The sequence below is a fragment of the Nothoprocta perdicaria genome, unplaced genomic scaffold (genome assembly GCF_003342845.1).
Source record: "Nothoprocta perdicaria isolate Ctin4 unplaced genomic scaffold, notPer1 scaffold_253, whole genome shotgun sequence".
Classification (NCBI taxonomy): domain Eukaryota; kingdom Metazoa; phylum Chordata; class Aves; order Tinamiformes; family Tinamidae; genus Nothoprocta; species Nothoprocta perdicaria.
Genome location: NW_020455481.1, coordinates 438509 through 455815, shown reverse-complemented (window position 1 = coordinate 455815; position 17307 = coordinate 438509). Strand labels below are relative to the sequence as shown.

The 17307-nt window shown below is 44.2% G+C and overlaps 2 protein-coding genes across 4 annotated transcripts in view; one reads left to right on the top strand and one right to left on the bottom strand.

The window, feature by feature from the left end:
• AMN1 (antagonist of mitotic exit network 1 homolog) overlaps positions 1-9090 on the top strand; it is a 36739-nt gene extending 27649 nt beyond the window's left edge. For both annotated transcript variants that reach the window (XM_026040344.1, XM_026040345.1), the window contains exons 5-7: positions 3931-3987; positions 5743-5854; positions 8102-9090. In XM_026040344.1, coding sequence (XP_025896129.1) covers positions 3931-3987; positions 5743-5854; positions 8102-8175 — 243 coding nt within the window. In that variant the 3' untranslated portion in view covers positions 8176-9090. The remainder of the gene's footprint in view (positions 1-3930; positions 3988-5742; positions 5855-8101) is intronic.
• Positions 9091-9257: 167 nt separating this feature from the next.
• ETFBKMT (electron transfer flavoprotein subunit beta lysine methyltransferase) lies at positions 9258-16881 on the bottom strand. Of its 2 annotated transcripts, XR_003249547.1 has the most exons (6): positions 16865-16881; positions 15558-16010; positions 12761-12891; positions 11619-12033; positions 10756-10846; positions 9258-9285 (listed from the first exon to the last, which is right to left on the bottom strand). XR_003249547.1 is itself a non-coding variant. In XM_026040343.1 (4 exons), the coding sequence occupies exons 2-4, from the start codon at positions 15875-15877 to the stop codon at positions 11669-11671; spliced, it is 816 nt and encodes a 271-aa protein (XP_025896128.1). In that variant the 5' UTR covers positions 15878-16010; positions 16865-16881; the 3' UTR covers positions 11149-11668. The 2 variants fall into 2 exon arrangements, 1 of the variants encoding a protein (XP_025896128.1); XM_026040343.1 differs by lacking the exons at positions 9258-9285; positions 10756-10846 and having other exon boundaries at positions 11149-12033.
• Between the last annotated feature and the right edge of the window lie 426 nt (positions 16882-17307).

The following is a 17307-nucleotide window of genomic DNA, read 5'->3' as shown; positions in this document are numbered from 1 at the left end:
CACAGACTTTAACGCCGGCTGGTAGTTAATATGAATAAAGGGGGGATATTGTTTGTCAGAGCAATATTATAACAGACTTCATAACTGCACTAAGGTTGTGAAGTTGAGGAAGGCAATAGGCAGGTGTAGCATGCAGTTGCCTTGGGTGGTAGATTATTTCGTGTTGAATATGAGCCAAGCGCAGAGCATTCAAAACTGTCAGATGTCAAAAACATGTAACAGGTTCTGTATTTTAAACATTGCTATTCTCCTTTCAGCTCATCCAAAAGGAGATTGCAATGTAGTGACGATTGCAATATAGTAAAGATTGTAAAGACTGCGAATCTTKCCTACCTGTAGAGATTGCAAGGCCGAGGCGTGTGCTTGTGCTTGCGTGCATGGTGCATGTTCAAAATATCAAGAGGAACTTGCAAATCTATGTGAGAGAGTCAAGTAAATGAGGAAGTGAGAGAGAAATAAGCATGCACAGAGGGCACAGATCCCTAAGAAACAGATGTAAGCGAAACTAGAAAGGGGCCCAACACCGAAAGATGATGAAGGCAGTTTTAAAATAGGATCCTGTGGTGAATCCAGAGAGAGGAAATGCAGTTAAGCAGAAGGCATAAGGAATGCTGCCAGAGAAATGTAAAGGAGGGCAGGGGAAAGGAAAAGCAAAGATGGAAGTAAGAAACTGTTCTGTCTCCAAATCAAAAATAATTAATCTTTTTGCATTCTGAAGAACATGACTGAAATTATTAAAGATTAGAGTCAGCACTGACTAAATGTTTGTACTATGTTCTTTGTTTTAGTAATTTTAACAGACAAAAATTAGTCTTTATTTGATGGTAGAGTGTCTGTAAAAGATAATGCCCTATTCCAAGCTCAGCAATTGGATTGCAAAATAGTAAAGGTTGTGCTGGACTTTCAGGTGGACCTTAACATAAATGGTATTCCTCTAATACTGGACTTGTGTCCAAAGGAAATGTCCTACTTTACCATCTAGTACTGAAGGGCACAGAGATAGGCCTGTTTTTCCCACTTAGGCTGAAGCTGATTTTATTTGCTTAGGACCAACTTTTGCTAGTGGTGTTTATCTGAATCAGCGTGTTTTTTAAACCCAGTAGAGATAACTATCAGAATTACAAATTTTCTACTAATTCTATTTTATTTTTCTTTTAACCTGTGCCCACTTGCTCTAATTCTGCGTCCCCTGGCATCTCTTCCAGAGCAGCTAGGCTAAAATTCTAGAGCTATAGAAGACCGTAGCGCTTCCTAAGGCCTGCTGAAAGGTCTGAGAAGGGTCCGTGGGGACTCCCACATCTCTGCTGGCCTTCTTGGTGTGTGTGCAGCGCTTCCTCTTGGGAAGAGCAGAAATTTTGCTGCAGAAATAGCCCTTGCCCGGAGCATCCCCCTGCCGGGAATTAGCTACAGGGAGAGCACTCTTCAAACCTGCCAGGGAGGAGAGGTCTGCAGTTGTTGTAATAAACTAATGTTAACTTGGTCATATCTTGGATTCTTTATCCTATTTGCAAAATGGCAAATCTGTAAAAATTTACACTAGAAAAAATGGATCTTCTCTGCGGAGTTTTGCCATAGGGAAGGGTAGAAATCTGTGCTTTCTCTGTCTTGCCTCAGCTACAAGTGTCTGTTAGCTTTTCTCCAAAGTTACCTTCACTAACAACTTTATATATTCACTCGGGATTCTTTTTTGGAGACCAAGTTCCAATGCTGATTAATAAATAACAAACTCGATTTGTTTGACTAAGAGCTTCCTAGACATAACTTAAGTCTCCTAACAAGGTTGGGTTGTTTTTTCCTCCTTATCTCTGCAAAGGGTTYTCAGCAGCTTCCTCCTGTTGGGCCCAGAGGGAGGACAGCCTCTCAGCACACCTCGAGGACCAGGGCCAGGAATTTATCAGTGGGGCACCAACCTTATATAAACTATATCACTTACATACAGGTGTATTTTGGAAGGCTAGTGGGGAGAATGACCCTAGTGCTTTCAAAAAACAATGCAGCATTAACACATCCTCTGGCTAAAACATGTCCTGGGAAATCTCTGTCCCATTTCCTGTGTGCTTCTCTGGCAAAGCATATTATTTGTGTGTGTTAAAACCTACAGTTTCCCAAAGAATTAGATGAGAGTCATGATTTTTCTTCTGTTCTTCCCAGAACAGTTTACCAAAGTAGAGAAGCTTATTCTTCTCTCAGAACCATGGAAGGTAATATTATAATGAATACTAGTTCTTAATTTAAGACGTAGACTGGAAAAGCTTTTGCATAAGACAGCCTTATCTCTTCCTAAAAAAAGTTCCATTTTGTGRTCAGATCCTTCAGGCTAATTTTCTTTTACCCCTGCCTGCTGCATTTTCATTTGAGCCCAAATGTGCTCAGTCCTGTAGAGTTTCTGCCAGTTTAATTTTTGCTTCACACCCACCTCAGTTTCCCCAGGGTTTTACTTCTCTGGGGCCAGGCTTTGCGGTGTTGGTCTTTACCCAGAGGCAGATCTGGGTAAAAGCCAATTGTATGTGTGTAATGGGAATCTAAGACGGCAGAATTAGCTTTGGGGRGTGTGTGTGAGAGGGAGAGAAAACAATCAGGAGGTTTGTTTAAATAGAAATCAATAAAACCATGAATAGCCTGATGCTATGTACCCTGTATCAGTCTTGTTCTCTGTTTATACAAAAAGTTCACTTGTGTTCTGTATGATCGGTCTTTTAAAAGATGAATATAATAGCTAAGGCTTGTTCAGGTTTCCTCTAGGTTAACTTAGAGGACAGGCTGCACGTCTTTGCCTAAAGTGTTAAATCATCACAAGTTTCCTGAAGACGGCGTCGTGCTTGCTCACTGCTGATGGGGCTGATGCAATTGCTTGCTGCCCGGCAGAGGAGACATCTCCTTGCCTCCTCCTTTGGTCTGTGCTCTCCTCTCCTCCATCTGCTGTCTGGTCCTGCTTCTGCTGGACACTTTCTGGCAGCAAAGAAACCTCTCTCATCAACTCAACTTTAGATAATCAAGAAAAAAACCCTTTCTGTCAGAACTGAAGTCAGAAGCAGGTTGCATTTTATTGGAGAAAACGATGGAATAGAAAACAGATAACCACCTTCCTTGTATTGGTGGAGGCTTTGGTCCTGGGTCGCTTTAATGGGGCCCATTTCCCAGCTCTTTCCAGGAACCAGTCTGGGAAGGAAGCTTCTTAGTCATTAGAAACCGTACAGTGAGGTTAATACTCCTTGTATAAATAGGGGCTTAACATCTGGGCAGTTTTGAAATTCTGTGTTAGGGTTTCTGCAGTTCTGATTTCCTGTTTTACTCCCATAGTCAAGTCCACACAAGTAGTGACACCGTCTCCTGGAGGGAAAGGGAAGTCCTTTTCTCTCTCCTGTCTCTTACAGGCAATCATTGCTTTATGGCTGTCGGTAGCCACTGCAGTAAGCTTTTTAGAGCCTGTAAGGCTGCTTGTTTGGGGAAATTTTSTTTATAACTGGTTTGCTTCAAGGTGAGTTGAAGGCTCCATATGCAAGAATCACCTGATTCACTTCTTTTTTTTTCTGCCCAAGACACCAGCACAGCTCTGGAAGTCCTGAAAACAGAGGGAAAACTTGTCCAGGTAGAGCACAAGTAACGTAGGARTTAGCAATGCCTGTGTCCCCACGTTACAGTGCACCCACTGTGACACTGGACAGAACCAGTAGCTGCASGGCTGGAGCCACCCCCACAGAAAGCCTGGCTGGATCACACGGCAGCGAAATGCAGCAGGGATTAGCAGACCAGAAAAGCTCCCTTAGTTAATCCTGACAAGTTTTGCTAGGAAGAAACTAACATTAAATGTAGTCAGTGACTGCAGCGAGAGAATACATTATTATGAAAATCTTTCCTAAGTAGCCCTTTTCTAAACAAAAACAAACAAAAACCCCACCTTTAATACATGACATATATGTTTTTTTCTAGGTAACAGACGATGGCGTTATAGCACTAGTGAGTGGAACATGTTCCAAGAATTTAAAGGTAACTTATCTAGCCAAAGCAAAGAAATGCAAAAATCATATATTTTATTTTTARTTATTATTTCTAGGGAATGTTTTTTGTTGAGGTAAGCCTTTATATTTGTGTACAAGTCTGTCCAGAGTTTGGTCGTGAACTGAATTTCTTTGTATTTATCATAAATGCCATAAATATAACATCCTCCRTTTATCTAATAGGGTGATTTACATCTACTAGAGCTTGAGAGCTCCTCTTATCAGTTGTTTTATCTCTGTTTAGYTTCTGCTCAACTTCCATGAGGATCATTTAAAAAGTGAACAAGTGTACAGTCTGTGCAGATGAAGTTGTAGAAAAGCAGACTTTCTGTTCCCTTGCCATGCAATGTTAGAACGTTGAAATGTTGGCTTTGGGTTTAGAAGAACTGGTAGAAAATATCACATCGTGTCACACGTGACTTTTCTGTCTGCAAGACTGTGGTAATTATGGCCTGATGGCATTCCTAAACTTCAGGAAGCTTCAGGATGGAAGAGGGCAGTAAGTTGAATAGAGCATGGATGAACTAAAAACTATATGTACACCAGGTGCTCTACTCCTTGAGAATACAGTTCCTGTTTTCTGTGGCATCATTCTATAGGATTCTACATTTACTACAAAAGGTCCCTTTTGCTCATGTGCTTGGAGCTTCTACAAGATATTCCTTCCCAATTCTTATTCCTTTATTTGGCCACCTCAAAATACATTTTCACAGATCTCACATTCTGTTAACTTTGCCATTCTCTTGCTGCTTTTTTTTTGTATGTTACATATATTGATATAGGAACCAGTTTAGAATTAGAAAGTGCCCATTCAATGCATATGTGTGTGCATACATGTGTGCACATATATATATATATATGCACATATACATATGCACATGTATATTTATATATAAAAATCCTTTAAAGACTACAGATGCACACTGGCAGGGAGRAGAAAGATGGGTGTAGGTGTCTGATCCGAGTCTAATACTGTGTGATGCTGGAAACATTTTTTCCCTCCTTCCTACCCGTAAATGAGAGACAATCCTTCCTTTTTTTCAGTCTTTTGCTTTTTCTTGCATTGAGACAACTGATAGAGGCAAGAAGTGTTGGATAGTGGTTTTTTTTTTTAATTTGGTTAAATGTTTGTCCTCTCAAATAACATGTGTCTGCACATAAATTCCTCTCTGAAAGCTGGAATTTTCTTCTGTGAACATTATATTGAAATAAACATGAGTTTCCTTCTGCAGACAAGAGTAGCCACTCTAGAAAATACATATGCATGTATGTCTTCAAGTCATTATCCATTTGGAGAAACATATCTGATCAGTAAAGATTATAGTATTAGAGTGTACCAATTTTAAAATCTTTAGACTTCAGTTGCAATCTGTCCTCTGGTTCCAGCAATTACTTAGGAGAACGTGTGACACAGGAGAAATGACAGGACTCAAACTGTGTAAAATATCTTTGAAGAGKTTTTTTTTCCACTTGGTTTGATGTTAGTTTCTAGCTTTTTGGTGCTTGTTTCTAGCTCAGGAAATTTATGTTTTTAGAGTTGATTCTTCATAAAGAAAGCTGTGTCAATTTTCCTGAGGGTATCCATACAGAAACACCTATGGGATCGGTGCCCAGAGGAACTGATCATAGTTTCTTTTGGGGGAAATCCCTGAAGAAAATAACAACAATTCTTGGGCAGAGGAGGTGGTATCTCTAGACTGTGCCCGCTCTCACAGGCCTTTGTTTTTACTGGTGTTTGTAACAGGAGATCCACATGGAACAGTGTGTGAACCTGACCGATGTCGCCGTGGAAGCAGTGCTCACGTGTTGTCCAGAGATCTACATTTTTCTGTTCCACGGATGCCCGTTGATAACAGGTGAGTCACARCACTTCTGACCTCATCTTCTTGCTCACTGAGAAAAAACAAGTGAAGTTTTGTAAATACTCCCATGCAAATAATGAATGATTCAATGATGTTATCATTATACGTAGGGATTTTTTCAAGGCAAGGTGAGAGATTCGCCTTGAAGCCTGACAACCTTCAAAGTGTTTTGTTTTGTTTTGTTTTCTCTCTCAAAATGTTAATGCGGACCAAAAATTGTTCAGGAGACCTCAAGGGGAGATGTAAGCCTGTTCATCACCTACTGTCTTCCAAAAATATGGAACACGTTCCATTCAAGAAACAGTCTAATAGTCTAGGATTAATCTGCCTGAAATAAACCAACTTAAGAGTTTATGATAGAGATCTAAAAACCATGAATGGTATGGGGGAAAGGAAACTTCGTGGTATTTCTTTCCATAAAAGAATGAGGAATATCAAGATTAGCAGGAACTGATTTTGAGAAAGGAAGAACTCTTCATGCAATAGGTGACAGACCTGTGCAGCTCATTGCTGGTGGTGGTGTCCATGCTAAAACTATACAGCAGCTCAAAGGCTGTGCCAGTATTTGGAAGAGAAATTCTGGTTTTCCCTTGGCCTTTTTCACAGGCTCCAATTCTCTGTCCCTGTGATCCTGGGGTCTGGAGAGGGACATGTGGGGAGAGGTAGTTTTGGGGGAGCCCCAGCCCCTCAGGCAGGAGAGCCGATCACAGGTGGATGGGGAAGGGAGCCGAGGTGGCTGCGGGTGCAGCGGCCCCGGGCCGCGCTCCAGGCTGCTCGCCTCGTGTTGCTGCCTGTTGCAGCGGCTGCCGTGCCCTCAGTGGGGCGGTGAGCGCTGCCCCACGGCCCAGCCCCTCGTGGGGCCTTGGCGCAGGGGTGGCCGCGGGCGCAGCGCCCCCGGGCCCCGCTCCGGGTCCCTCGCTGCTTGCCCGGCTCCCGCGTTCCGCCTGCCTGCCATGAGGCAGCTGCTGCGGGGCGGCTYGGCCCTCCCTGCCCTCCTTTCAGGCGCCTGCGCCGGCGCTGCGCTCTCCTTTGGCTCGCACCGTTTCTTGAGTCGAGGGTCACGCTGCCCCAGCTGGAATTACCTTTCCCTTCCTTTCCTCCCGCTTGCTTGGTGTTCCCAACGTTTACAGCTCATTCCYCAAGGTTTGCTGATAGGGCAGACGGTCCGTCCCTTCCTTGGTGTTCCTTGTTTGTAACAGATAGTTCCTGTTTCAAGGTCCCTTGTGGCGTTTTAATGGTCTGGTTTCCTCGTGCCTTCCTGGCACTTGGTTTCCAGAACTTCCAGGGTCTTGAGCCATCATGACCACAGAGCCTAAGCTCATGGGGGCTGCAGTCAGGTAGGCAAGGGGAGGCCTCCATGGAGATGGTCCTTCTTACTCTTTCCTTTCCTTCCTTGGGGAGAAGTTGGAGCTGGAGAGGCAGGGAGAGAGCATGAGCACAGGAGCTGCTCTGCGGGCAGGAAGCTGCCAGAGCCCTTCTGTCCCCACTGGCTCTTTCTGGAGGCAGGATATCCAGGAGGATGGACTCTGGTTGTTCTTACATACCRTATAAAAGTGGTGCTGTATTTGAAGGGATTTACAGCCTAGTGAACGTGTCCCACTGCTCCAAATGGTGCTTGTATTTYTATGTCACTAACGTAGTGTCGTTCCAGCATCGCTAGCAGAGGGTGACTGACTGCGGATCCCTGAGCACGTCGGCTTTCCCTGACTGCTCTGACTTTACCAGCTCTTTTATTCTCAGGTTTTCAGATCCGTGATACACTCTCTCATTTCACTTGTTTGGCAACTGGCTTTWTAGAGTTTGATAAATACAGTCATTATACAAAACTGGATTTTTGACTTTTGCATCCAAGTGAACTATAGGAAAGTCCAAGGAAATCAGAGGAGAAAAGAGGCTATCAGTGTTATATACGGGCATGCATGCTCAAGAGAACGGAATTACAACTGCTTGGGAAACCTTAACTTGGTCTTTTCTGAGCCTTATGTGATTAAAATGCTTTTATTTTTTGTTTTTAAAACATTAATGCAGTGGCCATGCATTTATTGAAACATTTTGAAAGATTTCAGCTATATGTCAAGTATGACCTTCTAATGGCAAGCTAAACTTTAAATRCAGATATAATTGAAATCTTTTGTGGTTGACTTAATTTCTGCATGCCACATATATATATATATATATGTATATATATATATGTGTATATATTCTGAGTCAGTAACAAGACGTTCCTTGTTTCCTCTGCAGATCGCTCCCGAGATATTCTAGAGCAGCTGCTCGTGTCAAACAAAATCAAGCAAGTGACCTGGACTGTTTACTGATCCCTTGTTATGTGCACACCTGAGCGTGAGGTTTACAGAGGAGAGCAGCGCTTCAGACCCCGGCCCCGCTGGACACGGGCCGCCCCGCTGGTGACTTCCCGTGGCCGATGGCTTCTCCCCTTGCTCCCACCAGCGGTCCCTGTGGCCACCCCAGTGAGTCAGGATTCACCAGTGTCCCTGCGCAGAGCCTTGTCCTGCCTTCCCTTGCTGCCCGCGTTGCAATAGGAACAAAGTTAAATTGTAATTACTAGTACTGTATCCCAGGGCCCGTGAGGCATTGGGCTAGGCTACTACTTAACGTCTTGCTCATAGCTACCTATACAATCCGATTTTAAGTAAATCCTGGTGAATTGATAATCTGAGAGGGTAGTCGCCATTAAAAATACCAAGCGCAGACGTAGTATTCGCAGTTATGTAGAAGTGGCCATAAAGTTAGGGCTTAAATCTGAAAAAAAAAAGCAGAGTGAGCAGACAAAATAAACAGAGGTGACATTACCCCCAGTGCAAGGTTATTTTAAGCAGTAACAAGTAGCTTCCTTTCACGGGGCACTTTGCTGGGCTTGGAGGAAAAACAATAGACATTTATTTATGGTGTTACTGATGCTGCACGTTTCTTTTTTTTTTAGTTATTATTTATCATCAGATACTTAACTGGATTTTTACAGTTCTAAAAGTATAGTCTGAACATAAAAACGTAACTACAATAATTTCAAGAATTTTTTATTTAAGGAACTTCAGAATAGTAGTGATGACCACTAACAGAATTCTGTCTGTTGGCAGATACTCATCTGCTTTGGCTTTTGCCTGCATTTCTGTGTGAAAATGCTCAACGGGAACAAAATGTAGCTCTCATAAGCACAGCTGAAACGGGACTAGAGGAGGGCTCTGAGCACCTGAACCTCAGCACACTAGAGCTCAGCAGGGTACAGTACTGAGCTGTATGCAGTTCATGACATCCGCAGTAGCCTACAGAAATTGAAAATATACCTGGTTATGTCTTGTTCAGTTGCAGTCACATTTAAAAGCAATGTTCAGTTTTTGAAGTGTAGAGGAGTTCATGACACGCTGGAGCACGGGTTTCATCACAATTGTAAGTCATACTCGGTGGGTCTGTTGAAACAAGAAACACAGCGGGGGTTTGTATGATTTCTACATGAGGCTTAAAAACACTGGTCATTTGAGTGCTGCACAGGGCAGGAGGTGGCTCCCTGTTGATGCTCTGCACGTGGAACTAGCAGGACTAGGGAGGTCTCCCATGAACCTGGTGACGATGTGGAACATGCTGAGGTTAGGCCAGCGTTGGGAATGTGCTTACTTCTTAACCCAGCACTATCACACATCCCACTCAGGTGTCACAGAAATAAAATAGTCTTCTAGTCTATTTGAAGTTCACATCCAGCTGCATGGAAGATATTGTGTATATACATAAAGAATATATATGACTATATGTATGCTGCATCCAGTAATGCTAAAAGATAGTAAGTCTGACAACAATCCCTGTTGTTCTCTAGGTTTTATGAGTTAGGGAGGAACAAATTCTATTTTCTGTGAGTGCTGCGTGGCCATTTCCAAACTCAGCTGCYTGATTTCCTAGCTGCGGGCCCCTGCAGCGCTGTGGCTGGGCCTGAGAGGCCTCTGTTCCCAGGAAAGCTCCAGGAACACGGAGGCACCAGCGCCCACCCCTCCTGCAGGCAGAGGCTGGTGCCTTGGCTCTATTATTACACATAACAACTAGCACCTAAAAGCTCTAATTGCAGCAAATCGTTGGACCAGACAAAGGCTTAGGAACCTAAATGTTATTACTGGTTTTAGCCWTGCAGGTTGGAAACCTAGTTTTACTCTCTCTTCTTCCTCCCCCTTTTTTTTTGGGGGGGCGGGGGTATGCAGTCTAAATTTGCACTCTTTCCATATTGGTGCCTGTAGTGCAGTACTGACACGCTCAGTAGAAGTGTCTGACTTGTGGTGTATCTTCAGCTTGTCTTTAACAGCCTATACAACGTGGAGATGAGTGGTAAGGTTTGGAAGATCAGCATTTATCAGCATTTATCACTTCAAATCCTTCCTTTCCAGAGACTGAGTCTGCTCTCGCGTTAACTCCCCTGGATTTTGTTGTTGTTGGTTTTTGATTCGGGCTAAATTAGTTCTTTTCAACAGAAGTTTACAAGTTTTTTTGAAGTGGCAGAACATCATGTGTACCCTTTTCACCTTGTATTCTATATTGTACTTGTATATTGTTACCTTTGTAAATTGTTGGCYGAGAATATTCCTGCATTGTTCTGAAGATTAAATTTTGCCTGGCTCGTTTGGGTAGTTTTAAAAGCTCATTAAAAGTTCTTTCTGTGGCTACATACATGAACAGAAGTTCATAATCCTCCTGCCTCACAAATACCATGGTTTTTGGAGCGACTGTCACAACCTTTTCACACCTTTAAGCTTTTATATCCCCTGGTATGTGGATCCATGGGTGCAGCGTGCTTTATCATCCAGTTATTAGTTCTTAATTTCTGCTGCTTGTTCACTAATTTATTGCTCTGAAAACTGTGGTTTCTTTATTGAGTTGATGCATGCACAGACTCTTACCTGTGGAGGAAGGGGGTTTTTATACGCTGTAGATGATTCTTTCTTCAGAGTTGTAGGTTTGGACAATTCCGGAGATTGTTGTTCAGTAAGTCTTTGGGAGAAGAGAGAAAATAATGTTTCTAGTTTTTCTCTCATTCCCTGTTCAGAAGCATCATGGAAAGAAAGCTCTCTTCATCCTGCCCCAGCTCCCCAGGGTGACAGGCTGCCATTTTTTCCCTGCAAAGTTAGGGAGTGTAGATCATTGAATGTCATCTAGAAAGGCTAACGTCACCCCCCAGCTGCTACTCCTTAGCTACTCCAGTGGTTACTTTGGCCACACTCAAGAAGCATGGTTTTGAATGAGGCATCATCCTAAATGATCACTCTGGGGCTTAAAGGAAGAACAGACTTTTATTTTAGAGAAGGAGGAGACCCAGATTAGCTACATTCAGAAGAAAGAGCCAGGTAAAGAAAAAGCAAGGCACTCAGAGTGAGTATAACACGAGCTAATTATCCAGCAAAGAGAGTTTCAGGAAGGACAGCACTATTTTCTCTGTAAATGAGCTGCAGAAGCCTGGGGAGGGAGGGCAGGGTTCCCCCCYCCATCCTCCTCTGTCCTCAGTGCTCTTGTCCGAGATGTTTCCCGGTACCCTCCAGGAGTGACASGGACACAGGGACACACAGCAGAGGTGGCAGCCATGCAAACTCCCGGGCACCCTCTCTTTCCATCGGCACCGCTGCGCGCAGCCGCTCAAGTCGAGCTCGTCCGAGTTCCGGCTCAAATGCAGCCCAAGCCTGAGCCTACAAAGCTGACATGGGCACAGGGTGCAGCTGTGCATCAACAGTGCCATGCATATGTCTCATGGCTTACTTCAACCACTTACCAAAAAAATAGAAAGCCACCAATGGAGACCAWATTAATTACAAAGCGGCTTTAGGAGCTTTCTAAGCTACACGAAGGCTGGTAACTCCAGACGATGCTTGATGTTAGTCCATTGTTTTCCTGTCTAGCAGCTTCAGGAAGGGAATATTCTACAACTTTGTGCAAGTGCCTGTGAATTCTGTGTCTTAAAAACTCGTGCCTGCCCGGGTCACCAATGAGCACTTGGGTTGGCCGTGTCCTCATGCATTTTCTCAGCCACTGATGAAGACCGTCAGCCAGTTGCTCATCGTAAAACATATCCCCGAGAACAATGAGGTCCCAGTCGCCCACCTCCGAATTGATCATGTTCCGAATGGTGATGGGAAAGGGATTCAGATGGTTCAGTTCACAGTTCAAGATCATGGCCATTCCTGCAACTGAAGAAAATTAAATGAAGGTGAAGTTCGAGGGTTCTGCCTTTAAGACTCATTAACAAATTTCAAATATTCTGACACAACTTTCACTTTAATCTCTTATTTTTGTTTATCCTATCTAGCAGCTTTCACAGCCTTCATTGTGCATTAAAGTCTAGCATAAAATGGTGGAATTTTATCCTCATCRCACCACTGCATGGAGAAGAGCGATCCCATACAGGAAACCAGGGCCACTCCTGCATCAAAACAGAATATCCAACTGCCTTATCTGTGGATTCATTTCCTCCCTAATCAATGAGTAATTAAATTAGAAATATCCTGAATGCAGAAATCATTTAAGGGAAATCAAATCTTTTAAAACAATAACAATATGGACCTGCAGCTCCTATGCTATGCTCAGGTCCTAGAGAAAAAAAAAACAGTTTTTCCACTTGCTCTTGGAGCTCTCTTTCAAAGCAGCYGTGATGACATGTAGGAAACATTTGATGGGTCCTCTGCTGTTTGTTTACTCTAAAGAGTTGCTCACAGGGAGATCCGCTCTGTGTCAGGAGCCTAGTACAGCCCAGCTTCTAGTACTGGCAACATCCATTAATACTGTTATCATTCTAAATTAGCATATCTGGAAATCAATTTTCTCCCAAATAGGTCAAAGAAAACTTAGTGCTAAATGTGCTTTAAAGATATATACMTTTGCAGAGATATWTRTATTAAAAAAAAAGGAAGTTCTTACTAGGGTCGATGTCGTTAGCCAGGACTTGGGATGCCCCACTCATCACCGCAGCTATTGCTGTTGCTCCACATCCACTTCCAAGATCCAAAACTGATTTCCCATTRACAATCCAGGGATTATCTAAAATATACCTGAATTCAAAAGGAAAACTGTTAAAGCTATAAGCATATTTATGCAGATGTCTCAGCTTTGTCCTGCACTGCGTGAGCAGTCACATCACACATGTAATAAACCACGATGCTCTAGCAGATACTGCAATTCCATACATGCTGCTGCTGTAGAGCTCCTTGCTCGCCTCTGCTCGGATAAAACTCCCTTCCTCTTCCTCCCCACAAAAAAAAAAAAAAAAAAAAAAAACACTATCAAATCCAAATCCAAATCCAATACACGAGCTGCAACTAAGGTGCTTGGTGTCAAAAACAGGAAATGGGAAACTGTTGATAAAGACCTGTAGGAATCTCAAGACTCAGAAACACAAAGATGATTTTGCAGTGAATATTCCATGCTCAAATGACAAGGTGTCCCCATGCCCTACAGTACTGCTTATACAATTGCCYAAAGATGATTTTTTTCCTTTCTTTTCCTGAGTCATGCACTTACAGATGTAAATACTCCTGGTCTGCTTAATGTTGTTCCTGAAGAGTGACAAGAAAATGAGACTATAGCAATGCTGAGGGGAAAGAGTATCTTGATCTACTCACTGGTACCTGCCACGAGCAATCAGCAAAGCGCCTGGAAACACACAGGCAGAACTGACACAAGGCAAGTGGTTATTATTACACACTATGGGTCATATTGCCAACCTGGCATGTTCAGAACTTGACCAAAAGCCTAGAAATTCATTTCTTGTAAAGGTGCAAAGCCTTAAGTGACATAAATTCAACTGTTAAACTAGAAACACGAAAAGATTCTACATTTGTGTCATCTTCCAGCGTGGAAGATGAYGACTACCTGTCAGCACTGCTGGTAATTCAACTTTCACAGATGTTGTAACGTACAGAACTGTAACAGAAACACCAAGATTGGTGTAAACGGCAAATGAATGTGCGGGACCAGGCACAGAAGCACAAGGAGGATGGGCAGAAGCAGGCCTAGAAGGTGCCTCCCGTGGGTTTTGGTCCTTTGAGGACAACCCACAGCTGGCAAACACGATGGAAGGCARGGATGGCACCTCCATGGAAAGCACCCTGCTTGCTCTCCCCAAGGAAAGGGGCTGTGCTGGCCTCTGCAATGGTGTTCCTGCAGGAATGCACCGAGAGCATGATCCAGCCCAACAGCGTGGAGTGCTCTGCTTCCAGCTGAGTGCTTCCCAAGACACCTCCAATGATTATGGCAACCTAAACCAGCAGGAACCTACTGTCTACCTGCCATGGACAGAGGGGGAAATGCTGATGTTGGACACTGGTGTCAGACATGCTGGTTAACAAGGTGTCTTTGGTTACCCTGTGAGGCATAGTCTGAAACAGTCGACTTTTCAAGCTGTGGAAATGCCACTTGGGAAAAATAAGCGTSGCTATTGAAGCCACATGTTTTCCTGCCCCTTTTATTAGCTTTTAAATTTATTTTTACTTTTCCAGGTTAGGCAAGTAATTGCTGACATTTCCATCTCATCAAAACAAGTGCATAAATGGTAGTCAATTAGCATTGCTWCCCAAATACCTGGGAACATGAATCATAGGATAATAAAACGTATAGATTACCTTAATTTAATTATGTGATGTTTAAGAGTACTTTAATTCATCTAAATGGCAGGCTAATCAACTCACAATTTGGAACTGTAAGACTCTTTCCTGCTCCTACATTCTTGCAGAGCAGCAGTTGAGATCTTCTCTTCGGCGTGGGGAAGGCTGACACTTTGTTCTGCTGTTCAGAATTTTCTGGAAGGAAATTTTTCTGCTGTTCAAAGTGAGAAGTCTGATTTTGCAAGGTAAGAGAATGCCACCTAGCTCCTGGAAAGCAGGAATATCCAACAAATCACAGAATCACAAAATCACAGAATGGTTGAGGTTGGAAGGAACCTCTAGGGATCATCTAATCCAACCCCCCCTGCTCCAGCAGGGACACCTAGAACACAGGGCGGCATCCAGGTGAGTTTTGAAGTCCTCCAGAGAAGGAGACTCCACAGCCTCCCTGGGCAGCCTGTGCCAGGGCTCTGTCACCCTCACAGTAAAGAAGTTCTCCCTCACATGGAGATGGAACTKCCTGTGTTTCAACATGTACCCATTACCCCTTGTCCTGTCACTGGCCATCACTGAGAAGAGCTCGGCCCCTTCCTCCCTACATTCCCCCTCCAATTTCAACACATTTTGAAAGCAARTGGCCAGAATGAACATGCAGGTTCTTATGTGACTAGCAAACGAGGAGGGTTCTCTACATATTCATTCACTCTTGGACTGTGAGCCCGGATTCAACGGGGCTGCTGAAATCCTAAGGAGGGCACCGATTGAGGCTAAGCAGCACTGCCAAGTGCATCAGCCTAAGCCTGCTTTCCTCAGCAGAGCCAGACCCACATCCGCGTGCCTATCTGCCTCCTATAAAACCAAACCCCTTCAGCTCTCTCCTAATGGAAACTTCTTTTGGGACTATGACTGATACAAGTAAAAAGCTTGCTTAGTTTTGATGGCAGCTGCACAGCTCTCCCACACGTTCCAATTCAGCCAGATTCAGTTGTCCACACAGGGCAAGCACTGAATTTCACTGCTAGCCAGCAGCGACTGCTGCTCTGCTGTGTAAGGGCTGGCACACTTGGCAGCAGGCGACCATATTTAGGAACTTCAGGGGTCTGTGTGCTGCATACCTGGACAGGGCTTGACCTCCCGGCCAGTAAATTGCCCAGAATGGGTCCCCATAAGGCCACGAGTCGAGTTTCTCCTGCCAGAATCTGCAGCGAGGGGTGAGCAGGCGCAGCTGTATCTCTGGCGTGAGGTTCCCGCTGCTGGTGACCTCCGTGTTCTCCTCCAGAAACGCTCTCATCTCGGGGGTCACCGACGTGCCAGCCTCCCCGTGGCAGCAGCGTTTCCAGCCCAGAGAGGGGCTTCCCTTCCCGCTCCTCCATGCTCTGGCAAAGGCCTTCTGCCTGCTCAGGAAGAGCAGCCGCTTCCAGCCATGGAAGGCCATGTCTTCAGCGAGGACGACTGCTCCAGAAAGCAGCCTGGAGCGCTGATGCAATCTGAAGCGGACAATAGTTGGAGGGAGAAGGCTGGAGACAAACTCACAGGATGGTGTTTTTCACAGCAATGGGTGAAAACTCCTGAAAGGAGAACAATGTTCCATAAGGAGCATATCAGGGACTTGGAGGCTTTGCACCGCCAGGACTTCAGGAAGGGGAGGTTGACATGAAAGGCCACTTCGCCCCTGCAGTACAGAGAGCCTCTTAACACATCCTGCGAGAAACAACCGCTTAGTGGGAGAGCTGACAGAGCTAACAACTCAAAGGCAGCCTTTTAACCTTTCCCTCCCTCCTCCTTGCGCATAGACACAGGACAGGCTGCTCCCACGTAGTGCTCTTCCCATCAAATCCTTAGCCTTTACAGGCAGGGCTCTGGTATTGCAGGGACTATGGGCATAACAAAGGGTGTCAGGAGGTTTTGGGGAGGGGAATTACAGGTTTCAGAGCAGTGATGAGTCTTTTACATTAAAGCATCTTTTTAGACAGAGATCAGCAAACAAAGGATTTCTTCAAATGAGTTTCCTTYCTCTTTCAAATTTGCCAGCTCCAACATGATCGAACCTGGTTTAAATCAGAATACTCTAATTTCTTGCACCTCAGTCTGTACTTCAAAGGATCTGATAGTCTTACAATACRATAGCTGCAGGCGGATGCTCTCCTGTAGAAGGAAGCAGATCTCCATTTACTGCTCCCTCTCAGTTTCTAATGCAACAGACAGTGAATTCATAACCAATAAGTCTTAAGAAGTTGAGACATGAAGACTGGATGAGTTCAGACTTAAAGGCCTTCTGAAGCCACCTAAGGCTGGTTTTAGAGTCATTAGAAGCGAAGAAAATGGAAAACTGATGTGCCAGAGTTCAGACTCCCTTAGGAAACAGAACAAGGGACAACCACCACACTGGGGTAAGAGAGGACTGAAGAAGAGCAAGTTTTACCACGATCTTCTCATCCACCATCTCCTGAGGCATCTGGATCTTTCCTACATTGAACTGGATGGCATCTTTACCAAGGGGTGGCCAGAAAACAGAAAAAAAAAAAAAACCCAACTTCCAGCATTCCTGCTCAGATTTCCATGATCCCTCCTTTCCTCTTTCACTGTCTTTCCTTTCTCCTCTTGCGCTCTAATTTCCTTCTGGGAACTTGGACTTGCTTCAGGGCACAGCTTCTGGGCCTTGCCCAGAGCTGATGCCTAGGGAAGCAAGTAAAATCCATGCTTTAAAATGGCTTAAGTTTATAGAGTTTATAAGTTAAAAAAATAAGATGAGAGGCAGAAGCTATTCTCTGTCTTTGCTGCTGTTTCCTCTGTTTTGCAGAGGATTCCAAGAAAAAGCTGRTTGAGGCATAAAGAAATCCCGGGCAGTTTCACAGTGCCAGAGTT